This window comes from Heterodontus francisci, chromosome 24 (assembly GCF_036365525.1).
Source record: "Heterodontus francisci isolate sHetFra1 chromosome 24, sHetFra1.hap1, whole genome shotgun sequence".
Classification (NCBI taxonomy): domain Eukaryota; kingdom Metazoa; phylum Chordata; class Chondrichthyes; order Heterodontiformes; family Heterodontidae; genus Heterodontus; species Heterodontus francisci.
The window spans coordinates 41362760-41390703 of NC_090394.1; the positions used below are offsets into that span (position 1 = coordinate 41362760).

General features: G+C 46.0%; 1 protein-coding gene across 3 annotated transcripts; it reads left to right on the plus strand.

Moving 5' to 3' along the window:
- LOC137383672 (UNC93-like protein MFSD11) lies at window positions 1–27891 on the plus strand. 3 transcript variants are annotated; one of them, XM_068056838.1, is made up of 13 exons: window positions 1–108; window positions 7003–7058; window positions 11227–11334; window positions 12420–12499; window positions 12918–13014; window positions 13940–13998; window positions 15258–15396; window positions 16102–16151; window positions 19566–19631; window positions 20195–20320; window positions 21197–21371; window positions 23365–23500; window positions 25766–27891. In XM_068056838.1, exons 1-13 carry the CDS (start codon window positions 19–21, stop codon window positions 25916–25918), a joined length of 1335 nt encoding a protein of 444 aa, XP_067912939.1. In that variant the 5' UTR covers window positions 1–18; the 3' UTR covers window positions 25919–27891. The 3 variants fall into 3 exon arrangements, with proteins under 3 accessions (XP_067912939.1, XP_067912940.1, XP_067912941.1); XM_068056839.1 differs by lacking the exon at window positions 23365–23500 and having other exon boundaries at window positions 25766–25933; XM_068056840.1 differs by lacking the exon at window positions 12420–12499 and having other exon boundaries at window positions 82–108.
- Window positions 27892–27944: the final 53 nt, after the last annotated feature.

Consider the following 27944-nt stretch of genomic DNA (forward strand, 5'->3'; position numbering starts at 1 on the left):
CAGCCGTTCGCAGTCTCAATGGGCGATCGCAGGCTGATCAACGTTTACCTTCTGGGAGTGGGCTTCATGCTCATCTTCACCGCCTTCACCACCTGCGGGAACATAGAGGTGAGTTTTCACCCAGTTTAATGAAGTATAACGGCAGCGAGTACTAGTGCCACAGGATCCAGGATTAAAATAGTTTGGAGGCTGGAAATCTGAAATGAAGTTAGAAATACTCAGCAGGTCTGGCAGCATCTGTGGAGAGAGAAACAAAAGTTAAAGTTGCAGGTCGAGAACTGGGAGTGCTTTGGGATCTAGTGGTTTTTAAACAAGGCAGGAGAGGAGGAAAGAACAAACTGGAAGGTCTGATACGGTGGAAGGCAGGAGAAATTAAGTGACAAAAGGGATGATGGTACAAGGCAAAAAGAGGTGATGGGAACAGAGGATGTGTAAATGGGCAAAGTAGAATCACCGCTGTCCAAAAAACAAAGAGCAGAGGTTATGGTCTGAAGATGTTGGTAAATGGGCAGATGTTGCATTTCCTGCACTTGCATGGGAAGTTACTGTGGGAAAGGGGGTCTGTTGGGAGTGATTGAGGAGTGGACCAGGGTGTTCTAGAGGCAATGGTTGGTTCAGAAGGCTGAAAGGGGAGTGGAGGGGAAGATGTGTTTGGTGTTGGCATCACACTAGAGGTGGGAGAAATGTTAAAGTAACATTGTTTGAGTTAAAGTGGCATTGTATTGTTTAAAGTGGCACTTTAGCAGCTAAAGTAAGGATTCAACTAGTTTACAGTGTCCCAGGGTGATAGTAACAGTTTACTGGGGTAAGGTTGTGTTGTATAAGAGTCACTGCAAGGTGTGAAAGGGCTGTGACAACCAGTATCACTGCCCTCAATCAATATCCAGTGACAACCTCTGGAAAGTACACGTGTGGAGATCTTAGGTGAGGACGGAATCAGACTTTGATGTGATGCCCTCCACAGTCGAGCAATCTCCTGACACTCACTGTCCGACTCACTTGTAAGGAATGCCACTTGGGTGAAGTACTGGAGGAGCAACAGCAAGGGTTCAACTGGAGATGAGGGGAGAAAACCACAGAAGGGAAATTAGACCTTGCAGGAGAAACAAATAATTGGCGACTGTTACTATTTACTCATCAACTCTCAGCATGTGATCCCTTGTCTAGGGCACAAACAGAAACTCTGTTCTTCAAATAACTTTATCTCCCACCAGCAACCCATGATCATGACATCATTTGAACAGGAGTCACAGGGCCCAGCTCTATTAAACTCTCTGTTTGGAACCATAATATGTTTACAGCACAGAGCAAGCTATTCAGCTTATCATATCTGTGCTGGCTCTTTGGTCAAGCAATCCAACACTAATCACATTGCCCCACTCTGTCACTATAGCCCTGCATCTTCAAAACTCTTCATAGTTTTATAAACCTCAATAAATCACCCCTTAGTCTTCTCTGCTCCAATACAGATTGTTCCAGCAACTCAAGTCTCTCCTCATAACTATAACACACAGCACTCCAACTCTGGCCTAAAGGGCATTTGGACAGATTTATTATTAATTCTTTACTCGTGGACTTCTTTAATCTCTCTCTTTCCTTCACTGTGTGAAAGCTGCTGTATAGATTCACCAGGATGATTCTAGGAATGAGAAGTTGAGTTACAATGAGTGAGCTGAAATCTAAGTCTGTATTCAAAGGAGTGGAGAAGGTTAAGTGGAGGGCTAACAACAGTATTCTGGGAAAGCTTGAAAGTAAATAGTGAAACATTAATTCTATTGGTCGATGACAAGAAGTCATAAAGTTAGGATTAATACTAGAACTTTCAACCCTCTGGCTTGTTCCACCATTCAATCAGATAATAGCTTAGTTTGAAATAGTCACTCAGAAGAACCATACTGAATGTCAGTACTGTTGAAGGAAAAAAGGTCAGTCTGGCTATGTGGGTACCACTCTTGCCTCTGAGTCAGATCATAGGTTCGAGTCATAGGAACATAGGTACAGGAGCAGGCCATTTAGTCCCTCGAGCCTGTTCTGTCATTCAATGAGATCTGTGACCTAACTCCATATCCCTTAATACCTTTGGCGAACAAATATCTGTCAATCTCAGTTTTAAAATTGACAATTGGTCTACCATCAATTGCCGTTTGTGGAAGAGAGTTCCAAACTTCTTCTACCCCTTTGCATGAAGGAGTGCTTCCTAATTTCACTCCTGAAAGATCTGGCTCTAACGTTTAGGCTAAGACCCCGAGTCCTAGACTCCCCAACTAGCGGAAATAGTTTCTCCCAATCTATCATACATACTTAGTTTGTTTAATCCCTCCTCATTGCTTAACCCTTGGAGTATTGTATACAGTTCTGGGTGCTGCACTTTGGGAAAGATATGAGGGCATTGGAGAGTGCAGAAAAGATTCAGGAGAATGTTTCCAGGGATGATGAACTTCAGTTATGCAGATAGATTGGAGAAGTTGGGACTGTTGGAGAAGAGAAGGCTGAGAGGTGATTTGATAGAGGTGTTCAAAATCATGAAGGGTCTGGACAGAGTAGATAGAGAGAAATTGTTCCCACTTGTAAAAGGATTGAGAACGAGAGGGCGCAGATTTAAAGTAATGGGTAAGCGAAGCAAAAGTGACATGAGGAAAAACTTTTTCATGCAGCAAGTGGTTAAGGTCTGGAATTCGCTGCCTGAGAACGTGGTGGAGGCAGGTTCAATTGAAGCATTCAAAAGGGAATTGGACTGTTATCTGAAAAGGAAGAATGTGCAAGGTTATGGGGAGAAGGCAGGGGAGTGGCATGAAGTGAATTGTTTGTTCGGAGAGCCGGTGCAGACACGATGGACCGAATGGCCGTGTCCTGTGCTGTAACAATTCTGTGGGATGTCATTCTCGTGAATTTACACTGCAATCCTTCCAAGGCCAATACATCCATCCTAAGGTATGGTGCCCAAAACTGCTCACAATATTCCAGGTGTAGTCTAACCAGGGCTTTGTACAGCTGAAGTATGACTTCTACCCTTTTGTATTCTAGTCTCTTGATATAAAGGTCAGCATTTTATTAGTCTTTTTGATTATTTTCTGTACCTGTTCATTTCATTTTAATGATCTGTGTACTGTGCCCCCAAGTCATTTGAACCTCCACTGTTTCTAACTTTTCATCATTTAGAAGGTACCCTGGTCTATCCTTTTTAGGTCCAAAGTGGATGACTTCACATTTGTCTACATTGAAAACCATTTGCCACAGTTTTTGTCCATTTACTTAATCTACCAATATTTGTAATTTTATGCTTCCATTTACACTACTTACATATCTTTGTGTCATCGGCAAATTTGGATATTTGGCTTCCTATCCCATCATCTAAGTTCATGAATACTGTAGATAGTTGAGGCCCCCTGCGGGACACCAATCGTCAAATCCTGCCAATTAGAGTACCTGTCCATTATCCTTACTCTCTGTCTCCTTCCGTTCAGCCAATTTCCTAACCGGGTCAATAATTTTCCTTCAACCTTGGCTAACAGTGTTTCATGGGAGACTTGATCAAATGCCTTCTGGAAGTCCATATAAATAACACTCATAGACATTCCCCTGTCCACTACTTTAGTCACCTCTTCAAAAAATCTAATCAGATTCATCAGGCATGACCTACCCTTTACAAATCCGTACTGACTCTCTGATCAGCTGAAAATTGTCAAGGTGTTCTGTCACCCTATCCTTAAATACACACTCTCTAGTAATTTCCCAACTAAGGATATTAGACTAACTGGTCCATAATGCCCTGGTTTCCCTCTGTCACTTTTCTTAAATAGAGGAGTGACATGCATAATTTTCTCATCTAAAGGAATCTTTCCTGAATCAAGAGAAATTTGGAAGATTGTAGTTCGGGCATCTCCAATGTTCTCACCTACTTCCTTTAAAACCCTGGATGGAAACCATCTGGTCCTGGGGATTTGTCACTCTTTAGTGCCATTAATTTTTCCATTACTGGTTTCTTATTTACGTTAATTTTGTTGAATCTCTGTCCCTGATTGAACACTAGTTTCCTTGGGATGTCTGGCACGCTGACCTCTTCCACTACTGTAAATACTGACAAAGTAATTATTCAGCATATCTGACATTTGCTTATTTTCATTGACAACATCACCTTTTATATATTTACATGGGGCCCACATTGCTGTGACCACCCTCTTCTTCCTAATGTAATTGTAAAAGGTTTTTGTGTTAATTTTGATATCCCTTGTAAGTTTCTTTTCATACTCCCTTTTTGTAGCTCTTCTACTCTCTGTTTTGTCACCTTTTGCTGTTTTGCGTATCTTTCACATTTGCAAAGATCTGTGCTTTATTTGCATTCTGTATGCTTTTTCTTTTAGTTTTATGCTATTTCTCACTTCTTTACTTGTCTGTGACTGTCTTTTTTGGCAAGTAAAACCATTGTCCTTTAGGGTATAGAAACATAGAAAATAGGAGCAGGAGTAGGCCATGCGGCCCTTCGAGCCTGCTCTGCCATTCATTATGATCGTGGCTGATTATCCAACTCAGTAATCTGTTCCCGCTTTCGCCCCATACCCTTTGATCCCTTTAGACCCAAGAGCTATATCTAACTCCTTCTTGAAAACATACAATGTTTTGGCCTCAACTGATTTCTGTGGTAGTGAATTCCACAGACTGGGTGACCACTCTCTGGGTGAAGAAATTTCTCCTCATCTCAGTCCTGAAAGGTTTACCCCGTATCCTTAGACTATGATCCCTGGTTCTGGACTCCCCCACCATCGGGAACCTCCTTCCTGCATCTACATTGTCAAGTCCTGTTAGAATTTTATAGGTTTCTATGAGATCCCCCCTCACTCTTCTGAACTCCAGTGAATATAATCCTAACCAACTCAATCTTTACTCATACGTCAGTCCCACCATCCCATGAATCAGTCTGGTAAACCTTCGCTGCACTCCCTCTGTAGCAAGAACATCCTTCCTCAGATAAGGAGACCAAAACTGTACACAATATTCCAGGTGTGGCCTGAATAAGGCCCTGTATAATTGCAGCAAGACATCCCTGCTCCTGTACTCGAATCCTCTCGCTATGAAGGCCAACATACCATTTGCCTTTTTTACCGCCTGTTGGACCTGCATGCTTACCTTCAGCGACTGGTGTACGAGAACAGCCAGGTCTCGCTGCATATTCCCCTCTCTCAGTTTATAGCTGTTCAGATAATCTGCCTTCCTGTTTTTGCCACCAGAGTGGATAACCTCACATTTATCCACATTATACTGCATCTGCCATGCATTAGCCAACTCACTCAATTTGTCCAAATCACCCTGAAGCCTCTCTGCATCCTCCTCACAACTCACCCTCCCACCCAGTTTTGTGTCATCTGCAAATTTGGAGATATTACATTTAGTTCCCTCATCTAAATCATTAATATATATTGTGAATAGCTGGGGTCCTGGCACCGATCCCTGCAGTACCCCACTAGTCACTGCCTGCCATTCAGAAAAAGACGCATTTATCCCTACTCTTTGTTTCCTGTCTGCCAACCAATTTTCTATCCATCGCAATACACTACCCCCAATACCATGCGCTTTAATTTTACACGCTAATCTCGAAAGCCTTCTGAAAGTCCAAATAAACCACATCCACTGTCTCCCCTCATCAACTCTACTAGTTACATCCTCGAAGAATTCTAGTAGATTTGTCAAGCATGATTTCCCTTTCGTAACTCCATGCTGACTGCCCGATTCTACCATTGTTCTCTAAGTGCTCTGCTATAAAATCTTTGATAATGGACTCTAGAATTTTCCCCACTACCGACGTCAGGCTGACTGGTCTATAATTCCCTGCTTTCTCTGTACCTTCCTTTTTAAATAGTGGGGTTACATTAGCTACCCTCCAATCTATAGGAATTGTTCCAGAGTCTATAGAAACTTGGAAGATGACCACCAATGCATCCACTATTTCTAGAGCCACTTAAGTACTCTGGGATGCATACCATCAGGCCCTGGGGATTTATCGGCTTTCAATCCCATCAATTTCCCCAACACTATTTCTCTACTAATACTGATTTCCTTCAGTTCCTCTCTCTCACTAAGCCCTGTGTTCCCCAACATTTCTGGTATGATATTTGTGTCCTCTTTTGTGAAGACAGAACCAAGTATGCATTTAGTTGGTCAGTCATTTCTTTGTTCCCCATAATAAATTCCCCTGTTTCTGACTGTAAGGAACCTACATTTGTCTTCACCAATCTTTTTCTCTTCACATACCTATAGAAACTTTTACAGTCAGTTTTTATGTTCCCAGCAAGCTTGCTCTTTTACTCTATTTTCCCCTTCTTAATCAATCCCTTGATCCTCCTTTGCTGAATTCTAAACTACTCCCAATCCTCAGGTCTGTTGTTTTTTCCGGCAAATTTATATGCCTCTTCCTTGGATCTAACGCTATCTCTAATTTCCCTTGTAAGTCATGGTTTGGCTACCTTTCCCGTTTTACTTCTAGAATTTTAGTAGGTTTTTCACATTTCTCCCTTTCAAACACTACATTAAAATCAATCATATTATGATCACTATTGGATAAAAAAATGTTCATGCACAGTTAGGCTATGAACTAAATTTGGCTCATTATTCATTACTAAATCTTCTATGGCCACACACCGTTGAGCACATAATCTAGGTTGACACTTCAGGGCAGTACTGAGGAGTTCTACACTGTCAGAAATGCTGTCTTTCAGATGAGACGTTAAACCAAAGCCCCATCTACCAGTTGGGGTGGATGTTAAAGATCCCATGCCCAGAACTGGAAGAGGAGTCCTACCTGGTACCCTAACTCAATATTCCTTCCTCAATCAACGCCACCAAAAAAAGATGAATTCATCTCATTGCTGCTTGTGGGATCTTGCTGTGTGGAGATGGCTGCCTTGTGTGCCTGTGCAGCAATAGTGTGGCTACACTTCAGTGTAATTAATTGGGGATGTTTCTGAGAGATGTATAAATGTAAACCCTTTCAATGTTTGTCTTTTGCAGCAAACGGTAATAAGGAGTTTGACCAATACCAGTTTCTCCGGCAGCGGTTACAACAGGTATGAGAGGCCCCAGCTCTTTACTACTGGCTGTTGAATCAGTCTACAACCTTTTTCGGGGACTGAGGCCCCCTTCCCCACAGCTGTGTAATAAAAGGACAAAACTAAAGGCTCTGTATCTGAATGCACATAGCATTCAAAACAAAATAGATGAACTGAGAGAGCAAATAGAAATAAATAAGTACGATCTGTTAGCCATTACAGAGACATGGCTGCAGGATGACAGAGATTGGGCCCTGAATATTAAAGGGTACCTGACATTTAGGAAAGACAGGAAGCTAGGAGAAGGTGGAGGGGTAGCTCTGTTAATTAATGATGGTATTAGTGCAATAGAGAGGGATGACCTAAGTTCAGGAGACCAGGATGTAGAAGCAGTTTGGGTAGAGATGAGAAATCATAAAGGCAAGACGTCACTTGTGGGAGTGGTGTACAGGCCACCTAACATTAACCACACTGTAGGACAGGATATAAAGGAAGAAATAATGGCAGCTTGTCAGAAAGATACAGCGATAATTGTGGGGGATTTTAACCTACATATAGACTGGAAAAATCAGATAGGCGGAGGTAGCCTAGATGAAAAGTATATAGAATGTTTTCGGGATAATTTCTTGGAACAATACATTCTGGAGCCAACCAGAGAGCAGGCTATACTAGACCTTTTATTGTGCAATGAAATAGGATTAATCAATGACCTCATAGTTAAGGCTCCCCTAGGTAGCAGCAATCATAATATGATTGAATTTTATGTTCAGTTTGAGGGAGCAAAGAGTGGGTCCAAGACTAGTATTTTAAACTTATATAAGGGCAATTATGAGGGCATGAAAGCAGAGCTAGCTAAAGTGAACTGGCAAATCGGGTTAAAGGATAGGTTAATAGAGATGCAGTGGCAGACACTTAAGGGGATATTTGAGAATACACAGAATAGATACATTTCAACGCGAAAGAAAAATTCCAAGGGTGGAACCCGCCATCTGTGGGTAACTAAAACAGTTCAAGATAGTATCAAACTTAAAGAAAACGCCTATTCTTGTGCAAAGATGGGAGGCAGGTCAGAAGATTGGACAGAATATAAAAAACAGCAAAGAATGACTAAAAGATTGATAAGGAAGGTAAAATTAGAGTACGAGAGAAAGCTAGCTAGAAATATAAAGACAGATAGTAAGGGTTTTGATAGATATTTAAAAAAGAAAAGTTAACAAAGTGAGCATTGGTCCTATAGAAAGTTAGTCTGGGGAATTAATAATGGATAATAAGAAGATGGCAGATGAATTGAACAGATATTTTGCATCGGTCTTCACTATTGAGTATACAAGTAACATCCCAGTATGAACTGTAAATCAGGAAATGGAAGGGAGGGAGGAACTCAAGAAAGTTACAATCACCAGGGAAGTGGCACTAAACAAATTGTTGGAGCTGCGGGCTGACAAGTCCCCAGGTCCTGATGGACTTCATCCTAGGGTGTTAAAAGAAGTGGCTAGTGAGATAGTTGATACGTTAGTTTTAATTTCCAAAATTCCCTAGATTCAGGGGGGAAGGTTCCATTAGATTGGAAAATAGCGAATATTCAAAAAGGGAGGGAGTCAGAAAGCAGGAAACTGCAGGCCAGTTAGCTTAACATCTGTCTTAGGGAAACTGTTAGAAGCTATTATTAAAGACGTTATAGCAGAGCATTTAGAAAAATTCAAGGTAATCAGACAGAGTCAACATGGTTTTGTGAAAGGGAAATCATGTTTAACCAATTTATTGGAGTTCTTTGAGGGAGTTACATGTGCTGTGGATAAAGAGGAACCGGTGGATGTATTGTACTTAGATTTCCAGAAGGCATTTGATAAGGTGCCACATCAAAGATTATTGCAGAAAATAAAAGCTTATGGTGTAAGAAGTAACATATTGGCATGGATAGAAGATTGGCTAGCTAACAGGAAACAGAGAGTAGGCAGAAATGGGTCATTTTTTGGTTGGCAAGATGTAACAAGTGGTGTGCCACAGAGACCTGTGCTGGGGCCTCAACTTTTTACAATTTATGTAAATGACTTAGATGAAGGGCCTGAAGGTATGGTTGCTAAATTTGCTGATGACACAAAGGTAGGTAGGAAAGTAAGTTGTGAAGAACACATAAGGGGGCTACAAAGGGATTATAGATAGGTTAAGTGAGTGGGCAAAGACCTGGCAAATGGAGTATAATGGAAAGTGTGAAATCGTCCACTTTTGCAGGAAGAATAAAAAAGAAGCATATTATCTAAATGATGAGAGATTGCAGAGCTCTGAGATGCAGAGGGATCTGGGTGTCCTAGTGCATGAATCGCAAAAGGTTAGTATGCAGGTACAGCACGTAATTAGGAGAGCTAATAGAATGTTATCATTTATCATGAGGAGAATTGAATACAAAAGTAGGGAGGTTATGCTTCAGTTATACAGGGCAATAGTGAGACCACATCTGGAGTACTGTGTACAGTATTGATCTCCTTATTTAAGGATGTAAATGCGTTGGAGGCAATACAGAGAAGGTTTACTAGACTAATACCTGGAATGGGCGGGCTGTCTTACAAGGAAAAATTGGACAGGCTAGGCTTGTATCCACTAGAATTTAGAAGAGTAAGAGGCGACTTGCTTGAAACATACAAGATCCTGAGGGGTCTTGACAGGGTGGATGTGGAAAGAATGTTTCCCCTTGTAGGAGAATCTAGAACTAGGGGGTCACTGTTTAAAAAAAGGAGTCACCCATTTAAGACAGAGATGAGGAAAAATTTATCCTCTCAGAGGGTTGTGAGTCTTTGGAATTCTCTTCCTCAAAAGGCGGTGGAAGCAGAGTCTTTGAATATTTTTAAGGCAGAGGTAGATAGATTCTTGATAAGCAAGGGGGTGGAAGGTTATCAGGGTTAGGTGGAAATGTGGAGTAATCAGTTCAGCCATGAACCTATTGAATGGCGGAGCAGGCTCAAGGGCCTACTCCTGCTCCTAATTCGTATGTTTGTATGTTACACCGTGCTTCTGGTGGGAGTCTTACTGACCACGAGCATTCCTGAAACCCAGTGACTACATCGATTAGGGTTCTGTAGCTGGGAATCCCGACTGCTGGATCTGCTATCAAGTAACTCCACGTGTGGAGTCGTTTTTTTTTTCCAACTGCTGATCTCGACAAGTCCATGCCAATCCCAGCGGATTATGAAGTTTGCTTTTCTTTGCTCCAAGTTGGGAGGTCATATTCACTGGATTTGGTTGGCATTAATACTCGTGTGCCACACTGTTCTCCCTTCTTTCATGGCATGCTGGAAATCTGGTATTGCCCTGGCTGTCGTGATTCAGTGGACCCTGATTTCAGCCTTGAGCCTTGTCCACAGCAGAGGAATTCCATGCTGTGTGTGGGGTCATATAGCGAGGCCAGGGTGAACATTCAGAACCATTCCCCACCCCTCAACCCTGCACTGCCATAAAAATAATTTTCTGCTTGAGTGACCTCACTTGACCCTGTTGCCTTTGGCAGTCAGCCTAACACACCCATTACAACAACAACTTGTATTTTTATATTGCCTGTAATGTAGTAAAACATCCCAAAGGGTTTCATACAACAAAATTTGACACCAAGCCCAAGAATAAGTATTTAGACAGGTGACCTTGGTCAGAGGTGGGTTTCAAGGAGCTTCTTAAAGGAGGTGGAGAGGTTTAGGGAGGGAATTTCAAAGTTTAGGGCCATGGCAGCTGAAGGCACAGCCACCAATGTCAGGAATAAGTAATGTGCCAGAATTGGAGAGTGCAGAGATCTTGGAGGGATGTAAGGCTGTAGGAGGTTACAGAGATAGTGAGGCATGAGGCCTTGGAGGGGTTTGCAAACAAGAATGAGCATTTTAAAATCAAGGTGTTGTCAAACTGGGAGCCAATGTAAGTCAATGAGCACAGGAGTGATGGGTGAACAGGACTTGGTGCGAGTTAGGATTGCAGGGCTGTAATTCTGAGCTGCAGAGTGCTGCTCAGTATCAATGGGCAATGAGCACATCTTGTCTGGTGTCTGCCTGTTCTAATCATCCTCATAATTTTACATGGGGTATGTAAGACGATTCAGTGGGTGGTTAGCATCTGTGATAGTGTTGCTAGTGCTTGTTGTGGGAGGAACAGGAATGAAGGGCTGAATGACCGGCCCTGCATCATAATTCCTTGTGCTTTTTGCCAGCCTCGCCATCATCTATGGGGTATTTTCAGCTTCTAACCTCATTGCACCATCTGTGGTCGCAGTTGTTGGACCGAAGTTGTCAATGGTATTCAGTGGAGTTGTTTACAGGTAAGACTGGTTGCTCTTGGGTCATCTCCCGCACTCCTGCATCACATCCAAGATAAAACTTATCCCCCTCTATTCAATTGATAGTCCCTTGGTCTGTACCCTGAGAATTTTCCATTCTTTTTCCTTCTGAGTTATAAATCCACGCAGGACTATGGGGAAAGGGTGGGGGAGTGACATTAATTGTAAAGCGCTTTCAAAGAGCCAGCACAGACCATGATGGAGGATTGGTCACCTTCTGTGCTGTGAGATTCTATAATGACTTGTGTGCCAGTCTCTGGCCTCCTTTTGCCAGTTTTTTCATCCAGTTGTGTCACTACAGGTGGGGCCTACCCACCCACTTCATGGAAATGGCCCTGACCCATGGGGTGATCAGACACCAGACCCTCTCTGCCATGGCACAGCAAAATTGGGGATTGTCGGGGCCAGAATCTGTAGACAGTCAGTGGGTGATACAGAATATGAGCCAATGCTGGGGGGAGCGAGGTTGCAGGCAAATGTCCTCCTCAGTTCAGTTGAGTGCAAAAATAATTCTGATTATGTGTTTTCAGCAAATTATATTTAATTTAAAATAATGAAACACTATGATTATTCAGTTACTCATTGAAGAAAAAAAATGTTGCCTGGGCAGGTTAGCAGTTTCCACCCTATGGAGTGCTGAGCTGGAGCTGCCACAGGATGGTGATCCAGATGCCTGTGAAAATAGATCATGGCACTGCACAAACTGGGGGGGAAAGGAAGGTTGAGAAAGGGGGATGAATGGTGGTCTCCTATTCCTACATAACATGCTCAATGGGCTGAATGGCCTCCTGTTCCTGTGTAACAGGCCCGATGGGCTGAATGACCTACTCCTCCTCCTATGTTCCTAACATGCTCGATTGGCTGATTGGCCTCCTCCTGTTCCTGTGTAACAGGCTTGAGGGGTGAAATGGCCTCCTCCTGTTTCTGTGTAACAGGCTCGATGGGCTGAATGGCCTCCTCCTGTGTTTCTATGACTGATTCTGAAGCATAAGCACTTGCAGTGAAGCTCTGACTGGCTGGGCCTCTCCCTGTTCTTTACTGTTGTGTGATTTGTTTGTTTTTTCCAGCGGTTATGTGGTTTTGTTCAGCAAGCCAATGACTTGGTCGCTCTACCTTGCCTCCATCCTCATTGGATTCGCTGCAGCTGGTGAGTGGAATGCTCAGCACTTCCTGTCCAATTATTTCCAAATTTCAGTACCAGTGTATCTCCTGTCCTAACCTGAGGGACCTTGTCCCCCTCCCACCCCACCCTGGGGTACAATTTCACCGGAACCCCCCTCAAGTGCTTTAAGCAAGTGGTCAATCTTTGTGCTTGAGCCTGGACATTGAGGGTCCACAGGCTATTGAACTGGGCGGGGAGTGGGGGCAGGGGCTGCAGCCAACTCTGTTCATAGCCTCACCAGATGTCCATGCTTCCAATTAACCAGGGCAGCAACAGGATTGGCAATGCTGGCAGTCTTTCTGTTCCCCGTCCACTTCCCTATGCCAGGGTCTCCAAGCCCAGCTGTAATGTTCTGACCACTATCTCACCACAGATCAGCTAACTATTCTTCCTGCTCTTTCAGTGCTCTGGACAGCTCAGGGGAGTTTCCTTATCTTGAACTCTGACTACACCACTATCAACAGAAACACTGGCATCTTCTGGGCTCTGTTACAGGGCAGGTAAGGGAACTGCAGACCCCAGCAAGAGCTGGGCAACATAGCTCTAGGCAGATCCTTTAGTATTCTTCCTGGAGACCCAACACGGTAAACTAATGATTATGGTAACTCAGAGATCATGAGTTCAAATTCTGCCATGGTAAATTGGCAGGATTGAACTCAATAAACCTAATACTTTTCAGATGAGCTGATGGCTGTAAAATCCCTTAAAGTGCTTCAGCCGGAGCTCTGTTCTGGAGGGGTATGATAGTGAGGGTGAGGGTCAGGGCAGGGTCACAGGTTGTGAGAGTGCAGGTGGGGTGTGTGGGTGAGGGTCAGGATGGGATTGCAGGGTGTAAGGGTGAGGGTCAGGGCAGGGTCGCAGTGGGGGAGGGTGGGGTTGTGGGGTGTGAGTGACGGCAGAATTGCAGGATGTGATGTTGAGGGTCAGGGCAGGGTCGGGTGTGAGAATGAGGGCAGGGTAGTGAGGGTGAGGGCGCGGTCGCAGGTGGGGTCGGGGGTGATATGGTAAGGATAAGGGTGTCCATGGGGGCAAATTTTCTTCCCCCATTTGGGCTATCATGGAGTGGACCCTCCCCTCCCTTATAGATAGTAATTTACAACACAAAAGGAGGCTATTTGGCTCATTGTGCCTGTGCTCAATTTTAATGGGAGGAGGGGCGTGTGGAGCATAAACACCAGCATGGACCAGGTGGGCCAAATGGTCTGTTTCCGTGCTGTAAATTGTATGTAATTCTACATGTCCTGGAACATTGAAACACGGATCTGAGCGTAAAAGAGATATTGATTTTCCAGTATTGTCAATCCTTTTACAGGTGCCTGCCCCATATTGAGCTGCTGTGAGGGGATTCTGAGTCCTGCTGTTTTGCTCTGTGTGACTGATGCAGTCTAGTGCCTCTAATCTGAATGGTTCAATATATTTTTATAGCATGCTGTTTGGGAACCTCTATGTTTACCTGCAATGGAGAGACGCAACAGTGATCTCAGGTAAAGAACTGACTTTGCTTCCTGGTTTATGTATGGGGGAGGGTGGAGGAAGTGAGGAATGGAGGGCTTTGACAGGGGCTTTGGGGATAAGTGGGTTTTGGGATCATGGGAGGGTGGGGCGGAGAGTCATGGTGGGAAAGTGACAGGGTAACAAGGGTGATGGAGGCTAACAGGGTGTTTGGAAGAGTTGGTGGGAGTGGAGGAGTGAGGGAGCATTTAGGATGCGGGGGCCTTGAGCAAAGGCCCAACTTGGGGCCTCAGCACTTCACTAGACAATGATATTAAATTCAGCCAAGTTAATATGGATCCACTCAGCCCCCTCTGACCATTGCGGGGTGTCTGACCCACTCGTGGGGCCATTGCATGATCTGTACATGGCCCCCACAAGCTCAGGCTCTGAGTGATATTAAAGGGTAACAACTCGCTGCGAGACAGGTTCCACTGGTACAGGATCTCGCCTCCTGAAGGTCATGGGTTTGAGCCTGTCACCAGAGACTTGAGTCCATACTCTATAGTATGACACTCTACAGCAGTACTGAGGAGGTGCTGCACTGTTTTAGGTGCTGTCGTTTGAATGAGCCATTAAACATTTGGGCGGCACAGTGGCGCAGTGGTTAGCACCGCAGCCTCACAGCTCCAGTGACCCGGGTTCAATTCTGGGTACTGCCTGTGTGGAGTTTGCAAGTTCTCCCCGTGTCTGCGTGGGTTTCCTCCGGGTGCTCCGGTTTCCTCCTACAGCCAAAAGACTTGCAGGTTGATAGGTAAATTGGCCATTATAAATTGCCCCTAGTATAGGTAGGTGGTAGGGGAATATAGGGACAGGTGAGGATGTGGTAGGAATATGGGATTAGTGTAGGATTAGTATAATTGGGTGGTTAATGGTCGGCACAGACTCGGTGGGCCGAAGGGCCTGTTTCAGTGCTGTATCTCTAAATCTAAATCAAATTAAATCAAACAGAGGATCCCCCTGCCCCCTCAGGTGGATGCTAAAGATGCCATGGTACTATTTGGAGATGACTGGGGGAGTTCTCCCCCGTGTCCTGACCAATATATATCCCTCAAACAGCATCACTAAAACAGATTACCTGGCCATTAGCTCATTATTTGTGGAATCTTGTATGCACAATTAGCTGCCACATTTGCTACATTCCATCAGTGACTACACTTCAGAAAAATACCCAATTGGCTGTAAAGCCCTTTGGGATGTCCTGAGGTCGTGAAAGACGATATATAAATGCAAGTTCTTTTTGTTATGTCAGATCATGACAGGAGTACCTTGTTTATCGTGTTGTCCATGTGCGCTCTCGCTGGGACGGCCATCCTTCTTGCGCTGAAAAACATCAGACCAGAGGACAACAGCTCTGAAATCAATGATCCTCCACTTCTTGAATCTAAGCTGTAAGTGCGCAACTGGAAACCAACGCGCTGGCTCTCCTCCTTGTGCCACGGACGGTTCTATGCTCACGAGGACACCACCTCTGTGTTGTTCTAAAACTGGCCACTCGGGAGTGCGAGAGAGCTGCCTGACCCTGCTTCAGACAACCCTGGCTGAGATCGGGAACTCACTGTGTTGGGATTGACAGTGTGTGTAGAACTCGAGAAAATCATTGGGAAAATAAAGTACTTAAAACAAATGTGTGGCAGCCATGGCTCAGTGGCTAGTGCTCTTGCCTCTGAGTCACTAGGTCATGGGTTCAAGCCCCACTGCAGAGACCTGAGCACAAAATCCAGGCTGTTGTTTTCATCTGCTACTGAGGGACAAAACAAGTCTACTCTCGCAGGTGGATGTAAAACATCCCATGATAATATTTCAGTGAAGAACAGGGAAGTTCTCCCGGTGCTCTGGTTGATATTTATTGTTCAAGAAGCATCTTAAACAGATTATCTAGTCAGTAACACTTCAGTGATGTGGGATCTTGCTGTTACAAATTGGCTGCCACATTTCCTACGTTACAATATTGACTACATTTCAAAAGTACTTGATTTGCTGTAAAGTGGTTTGGGACGTCCTGAGGTTGTGAAAGGCACTATATAAATGCAAGTCTTCTGTTTTAAAATTATTTTAGTCTTTACAACTGCCAGTTTTGTTTCGATGTTTTCTAGGCTTAAAGAGAAAGTGACCTCGACTGTGGATCAGATCACGTCAGAATTCTGTAAGTTGTTTGTGTGCTCAAGGGACTAAGGCTGTTGAACTCGCTCTGGATTCTTGTTCCTGCCAATAAAGATGTAATTGCAAGCTGACACCACTTGTCACTGAGGTGTAGTCAGGGTAGGGCAGTGCGGTGTTTGGGGGTTTTTGGCAGCGCAGTGACTGGGGTTTATGGCGGTGTGGTGATTGGGGGGGGTGCGGCAGTGTGGTGATTGGGGGGGGTGCGGCAGTGTGGTGATTGGGGGGGGTGCGGCAGTGTGGTGATTGGGGGGGGTGCGGCAGTGTGGTGATTGGGGGTTGCGGCAGTGTGGCGATTGGGGGGTACGGCAGTGCGGCGATTAGGGGGAACAGCAGTGTCGTGATTGGGGTTTATGGCATTGTGGCGATTGAGGGGGTGTGGCAGTGCGGCGATTGGAGGATACGTCAGTGCGGCGGTTGGAGGATACGTCAGTGCGGCGGTTGGGGGTACGTCAGTGCGGCGATTGTGGGTACGTCAGTGCGGTGCTTGGGGTGTGAGGCAGTATGACGATTGAGGGTATATCAGTGCGGTAATTGGGGTGTGCGGTAGTACAGTGATTGGGGTTTATGGCAGTGCGGTGATTGGGATTTATGGCAGTGCGGTGATTGGGGTTTATGGCAGTGCGGTGATTGGGGTGTGTGTCAGCGCAGTGATTGGGGTTTATGGCAGTGCGGTGATTGGGGTTTATGGCAGCGCGGTGATTGGAGTTTATGGCAGTGCAGTGATTGGGGTGTGTGTCAGTGCGGTGATTGGGGTTTATGGCAGTGCGGTGATTGGGGTTTATGGCAGTGCGGTGATTGGGGTCTGTGTCAGTGCGGTGATTGGGGTTTATGGCAGTGCGTTGATTGGGGTTTATGGCAGTGCGGTGATTGGGGTGTGTGTCAGTGCGGTGATTGGGGTTTATGGCAGTGCGGTGATTGGGGTTTATGGCAGTGCGGTGATTGGGGTTTATGGCAGTGCGGTAATTGGGGTTTATGGCAGTGCGTTGATTGGGGTTTATGGCAGTGCGGTGATTGGGGTGTGTATCAGTGCGGTGATTGGGGTTTATGGCAGTGCGGTGATTGGGGTGTGTGTCAGTGCGGTGATTGGGGTGTGTGTCAGTGCGGTGATTGGGGTGTGTGTCAGTGCGTTGATTGGGGTGTGTGTCAGTGCGTTGATTGGGGTGTGTGTCAGTGCGTTGATTGGGGTGTGTGTCAGTGCGTTGATTGGGGTGTGTGTCAGTGCGTTGATTGGGGTGTGTGTCAGTGCGTTGATTGGGGTGTGTGTCAGTGCGTTGATTGGGGTGTGTGTCAGTGCGTTGATTGGGGTGTGTGTCAGTGCGGTGATTGGGGTGTGTGTCAGTGCGTTGATTGGGGTGTGTGTCAGTGCGTTGATTGGGGTGTGTGTCAGTGCGATGATTGGGGTGTGTGTCAGTGCGGTGATTGGGGTGTGTGTCAGTGCGCTAATTGGGGTGTGTGTCAGTGCGGTGATTGGGGTTTATGGCAGTGCGGTGATTGGGGTGTGTGTCAGTGCGGTGATTGGGGTGTGTGTCAGTGCGGTGATTGGGGTTTATGGCAGTGCGGTGATTGGGGTTTATGGCAGTGCGGTGATTGGGGTGTGTGTCAGTGCGGTGATTGGGGTTTATGGCAGTGCAGTGATTGGGGTTTATGGCAGTGCGGTGATTGGGGTGTGTGTCAGTGCGGTGATTGGGGTGTGTGTCAGTGCGGTGATTGGGGTGTGTGTCAGTGCGGTGATTGGGGTGTGTGTCAGTGCGGTGATTGGGGTGTGTGTCAGTGCGGTGATTGGGGTGTGTGTCAGTGCGGTGATTGGGGTTTATGGCAGTGCGGTGATTGGGGTTTATGGCAGTGCGGTGATTGGGGTGTGTGTCAGTGCGGTGATTGGGGTTTATGGCAGTGCGGTGATTGTGGTGTGTGTCAGTGCGGTGATTGGGGTGTGTGTCAGTGCGGTGATTGGGGTGTGTGTCAGTGCGGTGATTGGGGTTTATGGCAGAGCGGTGATTGGGGTGTGTGTCAGTGCGGTGATTGGGGTTTATGGCAGTGCAGTGATTGGGGTTTATGGCAGTGCGGTGATTGGGGTGTGTGGCAGTGCGGTGATTGGGGTGTGTGTCAGTGCGTTGATTGGGGTTTATGGCAGTGCGGTGATTGGGGTGTGTGTCAGTGCGGTGATTGGGGTGTGTGTCAGTGCGGTGATTGGGGTTTATGGCAGTGCGTTGATTGGGGTTTATGGCAGTGCGGTGATTGGGGTGTGTGTCAGTGCGTTGATTGGGGTTTATGGCAGTGCGGTGATTGGGGTTTATGGCAGTGCAGTGATTGGGGTGTGTGTCAGTGCGTTGATTGGGGTTTATGGCAGTGCGGTGATTGGGGTTTATGGCAGTGCGGTGATTGGGGTGTGTGTCAGTGCGGTGATTGGGGTGTGTGTCAGTGCGGTGATTGGGGTGTGTGTCAGTGCGTTGATTGGGGTTTATGGCAGTGCGGTGATTGGGGTTTATGGCAGTGCGGTGATTGGGGTGTGTATCAGTGCGTTGATTGGGGTTTATGGCAGTGCGGTGATTGGGGTTTATGGCAGTGCGTTGATTGGGGTTTATGGCAGTGCGGTGATTGGGGTGTGTGTCAGTGCGGTGATTGGGGTGTGTGTCAGTGCGGTGATTGGGGTGTGTGTCAGTGCGGTGATTGGGGTGTGTGTCAGTGCGGTGATTGGGGTTTATGGCAGTGCAGTGATTGGGGTGTGTGTCAGTGCGTTGATTGGGGTTTATGGCAGTGCGGTGATTGGGGTTTATGGCAGTGCGTTGATTGGGGTTTATGGCAGTGCGTTGATTGGGGTTTATGGCAGTGCGGTGATTGGGGTTTATGGCAGTGCAGTGATTGGGGTGTGTGTCAGTGCGTTGATTGGGGTTTATGGCAGTGCGTTGATTGGGGTTTATGGCAGTGCGTTGATTGGGGTTTATGGCAGTGCGTTGATTGGGGTTTATGGCAGTGCGGTGATTGGGGTTTATGGCAGTGCGGTGATTGGGGTTTATGGCAGTGCGGTGATTAAGGGTGCAGCAATGGGGTGCTTGGGGGTATATCAGTGCGGTGATTGGGGTGTGCGGCAGTGCGGTGATTGAGGGGTGACAGGAGTGTTCCGAGAAGCGGGAGGGTCGTAGCCCCAATGTGACGAGAGACATTTGGCTTGGGAACAGACTCTGAGTGTGAAGTGGCCTGTGATTCCCGTGTGGCGTGGGAGAGGATGCTGCAAATGGATGCAAGAGATTCCAGAAGTGACCCAGCCGCAGATCAATGCGCAACAGATTCAAAATTGAAAACCTCTCCAGCCTCACCGTTCACAGTTAATGTAGAATTAGACATGACCTCTCTCTCTCTCTCTCTGTCTCTCCTCATTGAGCTCAATTTTATTTTTCAGGGTCAATGTTGAGGTTGTTTCGGACAAAGAACATGCTGCTACTGAGCGTGACAATAGTGTACAGCGGTGAGTGAGCGAGTGGACAGTGGTGAGTGAGCGAGCGGACAGACTACATCTCGTGAGACTTAATATCTGAGAATAAAACACTACTTCTGGGGCCGGGGTGAGGGTCCCCTCTCCCCACCCCCACACTGCACCCCCGTCCTCCACCCCCACGCTGCCCCCAGGGCCTGAGTTTGGTGTCGGTTTGACCTGGTCCTTAATGGGGGCGGACCCAGCATACTATATTCACATTTGATGTGGAAAATTAGATTATCATCACATTGGGAGTGTTTGATGGAACAGTGTAGAAGGAGCTTTACTCTGTATCTAACCTATTTTCTTTTCCTTAGCCATAATCTTATTGAATGTCAAAGCAGTTTTGAGTAGTCATATGGCCCATTCCCATTCCTATTAATTATGTTCTTATCTGTCTACCCATTAAGTACCTGTCCCAGGAGTGTTTGATGGGACAGTGTAGAGGGAGCTTTACTCTGTATCTAACCTGTGCTGTCCCTGTCCTGGGAGTGTTTGATGGGACAATCCCTGTTTAACTCTTGTTTCTTGTATTGGGGTTGTTGGTGTTCCAGGGCTGGTGCTGACCTTTTACAGTGGGGTGTACGGGACATGCATTGGAGCCACCAGACAGTTCGGGACAGTGGCCAAGGGTCTCGTTGGTCTCACGGGGATGTTCATTGGCATTGGAGAGATTCTCGGTAAGTTTGAAAAATGTCCGTGCCAATCAGAACACAGGAGGGAGATCAGAGGATGGGAGGGTTGAGGGCGGAAGGTCAGATGTTGTATGGAGGCCAGGGCAGGGAGGTCATCAGGGAGGTCAGAGGTTGAAGGAGGGAGGCTGGAGTTTGGGGGAGCATTGTCGGAGGTCGTGTGGAGGACCTGTGAGGGAAAAAGAGGTGCAATCTTAAAATTAGAGTCAGGACATTCTCGGTGAAATCAGGAAACAGGAAAGGGAGTGAAAATCTAGAACTCTGTTCCCCAGAGGAAGATATGGATCATCCTTGATCGAATTGAATGGCGGAACAGTGGCTTGAGGGTCTGAATAGTCTCCTCCTGTTCCTATGTAACAGGTTTGAGGGGCTAAATGGCCTCTTCCTGTTCCTGTAGACTGAATGGCCCCCTTTTTTGGAATGAGTTTCTGGAAGGTGAGAGAACATGGGGATTATAGGCCATAACTTGATCCACAGTGATTTCTCGGTCAGTGCTGCCAGCTCTTAGTTTCATACTCAGTAACTTGTTCTGTGGATGAAATATACTGGGAGGGGCCAAATCACATCACGCTAGCGCTGGGCTTGTGCTATTCAGACAGCAGGTTACAGACTGTGGTGGTGGAAATTAGGGAGACCCACCCTGCGTCCCTTTTGAATGGGTGCTTAGGAGCTGGTGCAGTGCCTTGGGGTGGGTGGGGCATGACAGCTATCATTTCCGAAAGACCCATTGGCAAGTCTGCCTGATTGGCCCATTTATAGATGAAATCCTTGTGGGCCTGTATGGAAGTTTAACGGAGGATGGCTGGAAATCGAGGGCAGGTTCAATAAGGATTCAGACGATGAGTGTGTGTCTCTCTGTTACAGGGGGTGGGATCTTCGGGCTGCTGTGCGTCAATAACCAATTCCGACGTACCTCAGCAATCCTTTTTGGAGTCATTGTGCATCTCCTGGCATTCTACCTGATCTTCCTTATGATCCCAGGTGACACCCCGATAGTGGGCCCGACCAGCAGTCGCTACACGCCCTACCTCTCCCCCAGGTACGTCACAGTTACGAGCTCTACCTGTCCCCCAGGTATGTCGCAGTTACGAGCTCTACCTCTTCCCCAGGTATGTCGCAGTTACGAGCTCTACCTCTTCCTCAGGTACTCACAGTTATGAGCTCTACCTCTCCCCGAGGTATGTCACAGTTACGAGCTGTACCTGTCCCTCAGGTAAGTCACTGTTATGAGCTCTACCTGTCCCAAAGGTAAGTCACAGTTATGAGCTCTATCTATTCCCCAGGTAAGTCACAGTTACGAGCTCTACCTGTCCCTCAGGTAAGTCACTGTTATGAGCTTCACCTGTCCCCCAAGTAGGTCACAGTTACGAGCTCTGCCTGTCCCTCAGGTAAGTCACAGTTATGGGCCCTACCTGTCCCAAAGGTAAGTCACAGTTATGAGCTCTATCTATTCCCCAGGTAAGTCACAGTTACAAGCTTCACCTGTCCCCCAAGTAGGTCACAGTTACGAGCTCTGCCTGTCCCTCAGGTAAGTCACAGTTATGGGTGCTACCTGTCCCCCAGGTAAGTCACTGTTTCGAGCTCTATCTGTCCCCCAGGTAAGTCACTGTTACGAGCTCTACCTGTCCCCCAGGTAAGTCACAGTTACGAGCTCTACCTGTCCCCCAGGTAAGTCACTGTTTCGAGCTCTACCTGTCCCCCAGGTAAGTCACAGTTACAAGCTCTACCTGTCCCCCAGGTAAGTCACAGTTTTGAGCTCGACCTATTCCTCAGGTAAGTTGCCGTTACACATTCTACCTGACCCCAGGTAAATCGCCACTAGCGGCTGTACCTGTCCTTTGCTGGCAGTTGTTGAAAGAAAGGAATCCCCCTCCTCCAGTCAATTCCCCCCCTTTAGTCAATCCCCCTCCCCCAGCCACACAACCCCTGAAGCCAGAATCAAACAATTCCCATTGGTTTGAGAAATCAAGGATAAAGATCCCCATTTTCTACTGATCCTGAACTACTTAAATTAGTCACCAGATAGCAATTTGACTACAGAGGGCATCTCTGTCCTTGTCCAATTCCTCAATTCCTCAGCAGGGGGCACTGCCTGGGCCATTCTCCCCTGCTCTGTAAAAAGAATACTCTGCCTGAAACCGCAGGACCAGAGATGGGAGCCGAGACCAGCAACCAGTGGAGTACAGACCATCCAGGGTGTGCATGGTAATGGTGAGGGAGAGTAGTGATTAGCGGGTAGGTGATGTGGCAATGTGGGGGAGTGGGGGGGGGGGGGTGGGGGTCATGATGTGACGATTGGGGTGGGGGGGGGTCGTGATGTGGCGATTGGGGGGGGGGGGTCGTGATGTGGCAATTGTGGGGGGGGTCGTGATGTGACGATTGGGGGGGGTGGTGTCGGTGATGTGGCGATTGTGGGGGGTGCAGTCGGTGATGTGATTTTGTTGCGTGACTAATAATTCAAAGAACATGAGCTCAAATCCCACAATGGGTAGTTTGAGAATTTGAATTAGTTTAATAAATCTGGAAATAAAAAGCTGGGATCAGTAAAAGTGATCATGAAGCTGTCGGCTTGTCATAAAAATCCAACTGGTTCACTAGTATCTTTCAGGGAAGGAAACTTCTTGTTTTACCCATTCTTTTTTGTGACTCGAGACCCACAGCAACATGGTTGACTTTTCACTGCCCTCGAAGTGGCCCAGCAGGACTCTGTCATATCAAGCAGTTAACAAGTGCTTCACGGTAACTGGGGATGCAGGGTTGCAGGGTTCATGGGGTATATTGGGTAGCATTTCAGTGTCAAGTGGTATTTTGTTGGGAGGGGGGTTGCGAGGCAGTAGTGGGGGCACCAGGCGGTAGTGAGGATGCTGAGCAGTAAGCCGGATTGCCGGGTAGTATGCCGGATCATTGGGCGGTAGTGGGATCACAGGGTGGTATGCCAGATCACCGGGCGGTATGCCAGATCGGGCAGTTTATTGGTCTGTTGGTGGTTCCCGGTATCACGGGCAGGGCAGTAACAGTTGTTGTATTTACAGCCCCACTGCAGCGTTAGTGAGTAGCTTCCTGCTCGGGTTGGGCGACAGTTGCTTCAACACTCAGCTCTACAGCACCTTGGGCATCCTGTACCCACAGCAAGGCGGCCCGGCTTTCGCAATTTTCAAATTCGTACAGGTAGTTACTGGAATCACTCATTCTACGATTCTATATTTAGTGTTTTTAATCTCACTGAGCTATGATACAGCCACAGTATCCACTACATATCACATTGCACTACGATACATCCAGCACACTTAGAGTTTTGGTCCCTGTGGATGTTGTATGATATTAAAGACCTTGTAAAGGCACATAGGATGATATCCAAAACCATACCCAGTCCAGGGCTCAGTTATCAGGAGGGAGTTTGTGAAGTCAAAGTTGAAATGTAGTTTTAAAGGAAATACAATTGAGGTTTTTAAAAGGACGAAGGGAATAAGGACTCCCCGATGGGCAGGACTAGGAACATGTGTGAAACGTTTTGGGCAAGAAGCCAGGTTACATGTTCGGAAGTATTTATTTTACAGAGAGAGTCATTATCCTCTGGAACAGACTGAATTGTATGGTGATTATGGATTCCCTGTGCTCCTTCAACAGATGTGCACATCACAGAACCACAGAATCGTTACAGCGCAGAAAGAGGCCATTCGGCCCATTGTGTCTGCACCAGCTGTCTGAAAGAGCAGTTTACCTAGTGCCATTCCCCAGTCTTCTCCCCATAACCCTGCACATTCTTCCTTTTCAGATAACAATCCAATTCCCTCTTGAATGCCTCAATTGAACAAGCCTCCACCACACACTCAGGCACTGCGTTCCAGATCCTAACCACTCGCAGTGTGAAAAGGTTTTCCTCATGTCACCATTGCTTCTTTTGCTAATTACCTTAAATCTGGGCAACCCTTGTTCTTGATCCTTCCACCAATGGGAACAGTTTTTCCCTATCTACCCTGTCCAGACTCCTCATGATGTTGAATACCTCTATCAAATCTCCTCTCTTCTCCAAGGAAAACAGATTGGAGAAATTGGGACTATCTTCATAACTGAAGTTCTTCATTCCTGGAACAATTCTTGTGAATCTTTTCTGCACTCTCTCCAATGCCTTCACATTTTTCCTAAACTGTGACGTCCAGAACTGGATACCATACTCCAGCTGAGGCTGAACCAGTGTTCTATACAAGTTTAACATAACTTCCTTGCTTTTGTACTCAATGCCCTTATTAATGAAGCTTAGGATGCTGTATGCTGTCTTAACCGTGCTCTCAACCTGTCTTTCCACCTTCAATGAGTTATGCATATATACACCCAGGTCCCTCTACTCCTGCATCCCCTTTAGAATTGCACCCTTTATTTTATATTGTCTCTTGTGTTCTTCCTACCAAAATGAATCACTTCACACTTCTCTGCATTAAATTTCATCTGCCACTTGTCTTCCCATTCCACCAACCTCTCTATGTCCTTTTGAAATTCTACACTATCCTCCTCATAGTTCACAATGTTTCCAAGTTTCATATCATCCAGAAATTTAGAAATTGTGCCCTGTACACCAAGGTCTAGGTCATTCATATATATCAGGAAGAGCAAGTGTCCCAACACTGACCCCTAGAGTACTCCACTACAAACCTTCCTCCAGTCCGAAGAACATCTATTAACCACTATTATTTTTCCTGTCACTCAGCCAATTTCGTATCCATGTTGTCCCTTACTGTCCCTTTTGTTCCATGAGCTATAACTTCACTCATAGGTCTGTTGTGTGGCACTTTATCAAATGCCTTTTGGAAGTCTGTGTACACCACATCAACAGCATTGTCCTCATCAACCCTCTCTGTTACCTCATCAAAAAACTCCAGCAAGTTAGGTAAACACAATTTCCCCTTCATAATCCATGCTGGCTTTCCCTGATTAACCTGCATTTGTCCAAGTGACTATTAATTTTGTCCTGAATTATAGTTTCTAGAAGCTTCTCTGTCACTGAGGTTAAACTGACTGGCCTGTAGTTGCGAGGCTTATCTTCACACCATTTTTTGAGCAAGGGTGTAACACTTGCAATTCTGCAGTCCTCTGGCACCACCCCTGAATCTAAGGAAGGCTGCAAAATTATGGCCAGTGCCTCTGCCTGAGAGAGCATGTTCCTGGATACAGCAGGGAGTTAGCTGGGATTAGAAGGGTTTCCAGGTTACTCTGTGGGAGCTTTTTTTGGGCAGCAATTTCCCTCAGTTGATCCCTTGACTTTTCCCTTTCCCGTGTGTAGGGGGTAGCTTGATTGTTTGAAATGGCCGCATCATATGTGGACGGGGATGGGTTTGCCGGACCCTTTTCATATGTTTGTGTGCAGAACCGTAGTCAATAAAGAAGATAACCATTGTCCTCATCTGTGTGACTGTTTTCTTTCTCCTTGGCTTACAGTCCATTTCTGCAGCAGTGGCATTTGGATACAGCAACTATCTGTTGCTGTCCTGGCAGCTCCTCATCTTGACCACCTTCTGTTTTTTTGGCACACTTTCCTTTTTCACTGTGGAGAGAATCGAAGACAATGCCTCAGACTTGCAAGATTTGTAATCTTCAATTTTTCTGTAAGTGCAGGTGTAGTGGGGAATTTCCACAGCTCTGAATTCCAGGATCTGCTGTTTTGGAACCTGCAGGGATTGGATGGGGCAAATTCTTTGCGTTTGTGGAGCAGATTGAAACGTTGCAGTAGCTCTCCTCTGCCACTAGAGAGAGCTCAGTACTTGAATCACTGTGGACCTCTGGTGGCAGAGAGCAGGTACTGCAGTGTTTCCAACAGACCTTCAATCCTTTGCAAAAGTGTCTTAGGCACTGAATGTTTTGAGATGTCAGGTGTGTGTGTCTTATGTCATATTTTAATGTTGACCCTTCAATAAGCATAACAGGAGAAATGAGCCAGAGGTCAGTCAACCTGAGAACTTCTGTGGGCACTTAAAAATACTTTTGATATCACTGGAAATACCAAATAGATTTACAATATTGCATTACACTACAAGAGTTCTCCCCTTTCCTGTATCCTATTTCTGTCTTGCACTCACTGATATCACAAATCAGCTGTTATTTCTGTCAATGCAGGGAATTCACAAGCTTTATTCATAAGCAAGTGCTCATTCCCTACAAACCAAAATATAATCATGTACGCACAATATCTGGTAATAGTTCAGGGTCAGACAGGCCAGGTTTATTACAGTCATTTGCTCCCTCCCAGGAATTGACAAGAGCCCTTTGTGTGCTCGTAACCTTAAATAATCATCACTCATCATGTGACTGGAGGTGCAAGTTACAAAGCCACTTCATTAAAAAGGCAAGTATTTCAGTCCGTCCATTGCCTTCTGCCCCTGGCTCAAGTCCGAATGCAAGTCTCACACTTGATGCTTGAGCGAAATACTAGGTAATGCCTAAATTTTAAAATTCTCATCCTTGTTTTCAAATCCCTCTGTGGCCTCGCCCCTCACAATCTCTATAATGTCCTCTAGCCCTATAACCCTACGAGATATCTGTGCCCCTACAATTCTGGCCTCTTGTGCATCCTCAATTTTTATCGCTCCACTATTACCGCCTTTACTTATGTAGTGTCTTTAACATCATAAGACATCCCAGGGCTTTTCGCAGGAGCGTTATCAAACAAAATTTGACACCAAGCCAAATGAAGAGATATTGGGGCAGGTGACCAAAGGTTTGGTCAAAGAGGCAGGTCTTAAGGAGTGTCTTATAGGAAGAGAAAGTGATAGAGAGGTGGAGAGATTTAGGGAGGGAATTCCTGAGCTTAGGGCCTCAGAAGCTGAAAGCATAGCCTCCAATAGTGGAGCAGTTAAAATCGTGAATCTAGAAGAGGCTTGGAGGTGGTTACACAAATAGGGAGGACACGACTGGAGGCATTTGAATACAAGGATGAGAATTTTAAAACAGAACCCAAACCTGCCAAAACCAGAATCCCATATCGTTACCACTCGATTTGAATATGGCAGAATCACTATCAGTAAAATCCATTAATTCATGAAATTCATAGGATACAAACCACTGATGCAAAAATATACTTTCTATCTGAGTGAATATAAGTAGATGTGTCATTGCTTTCGAGAAAATGCTCTCTCAAGTTTACCCAACAGATTTGAGCAGAGAACTAAATAAAACCAATTTGTTGGTTTTAATAAATTTAAACAGGGATGTTGAGGCATTCTGTATTGTGACGATTCCCAAGCCATTGGGACCTTGGGGCTTTGACCTGTGGAATGAGATTGGTGGGGTTGAATGAGGCCGTTTGTAATGTTGGACTGGGATTCACAACTTTCTCGCTAATCAGTCCCAATTTTAATTCTGTACAAGTGAACGTGTTTTGAATGAGTTAAAATTGGGCCCTTAGTCTTTGAGAGCCTCTGGGGCCTCACCATGAAATGGAGACCATATATTTTAATAATTCAACCTCTGGTTGTGAATCTGAAATTCAAGGCATTTGCACTGCGATTTGTATGTATTTAATTGTGGATTTTATGTACGTATATCTGTAAATATATTAAATCCTTAAACTGGTGTCACTCAAAGCCCCAGTATGTTGAAGTCAATGAGTTCTTACTGGCTC

Coding starts and splice junctions, on each gene's coding strand:
- LOC137383672 (XM_068056838.1), top strand. CDS start 19: ATGGGCGATCGCAGGCTGATCAACGTTTACCTTCTGGGAGTGGGCTTC. Junction 109..7,002: donor CCACCTGCGGGAACATAGAG/GTGAGTTTTCAC, acceptor TGTCTTTTGCAG/CAAACGGTAATAAGGAGTTT. Junction 20,321..21,196: donor TGGCATTGGAGAGATTCTCG/GTAAGTTTGAAA, acceptor TCTCTGTTACAG/GGGGTGGGATCTTCGGGCTG.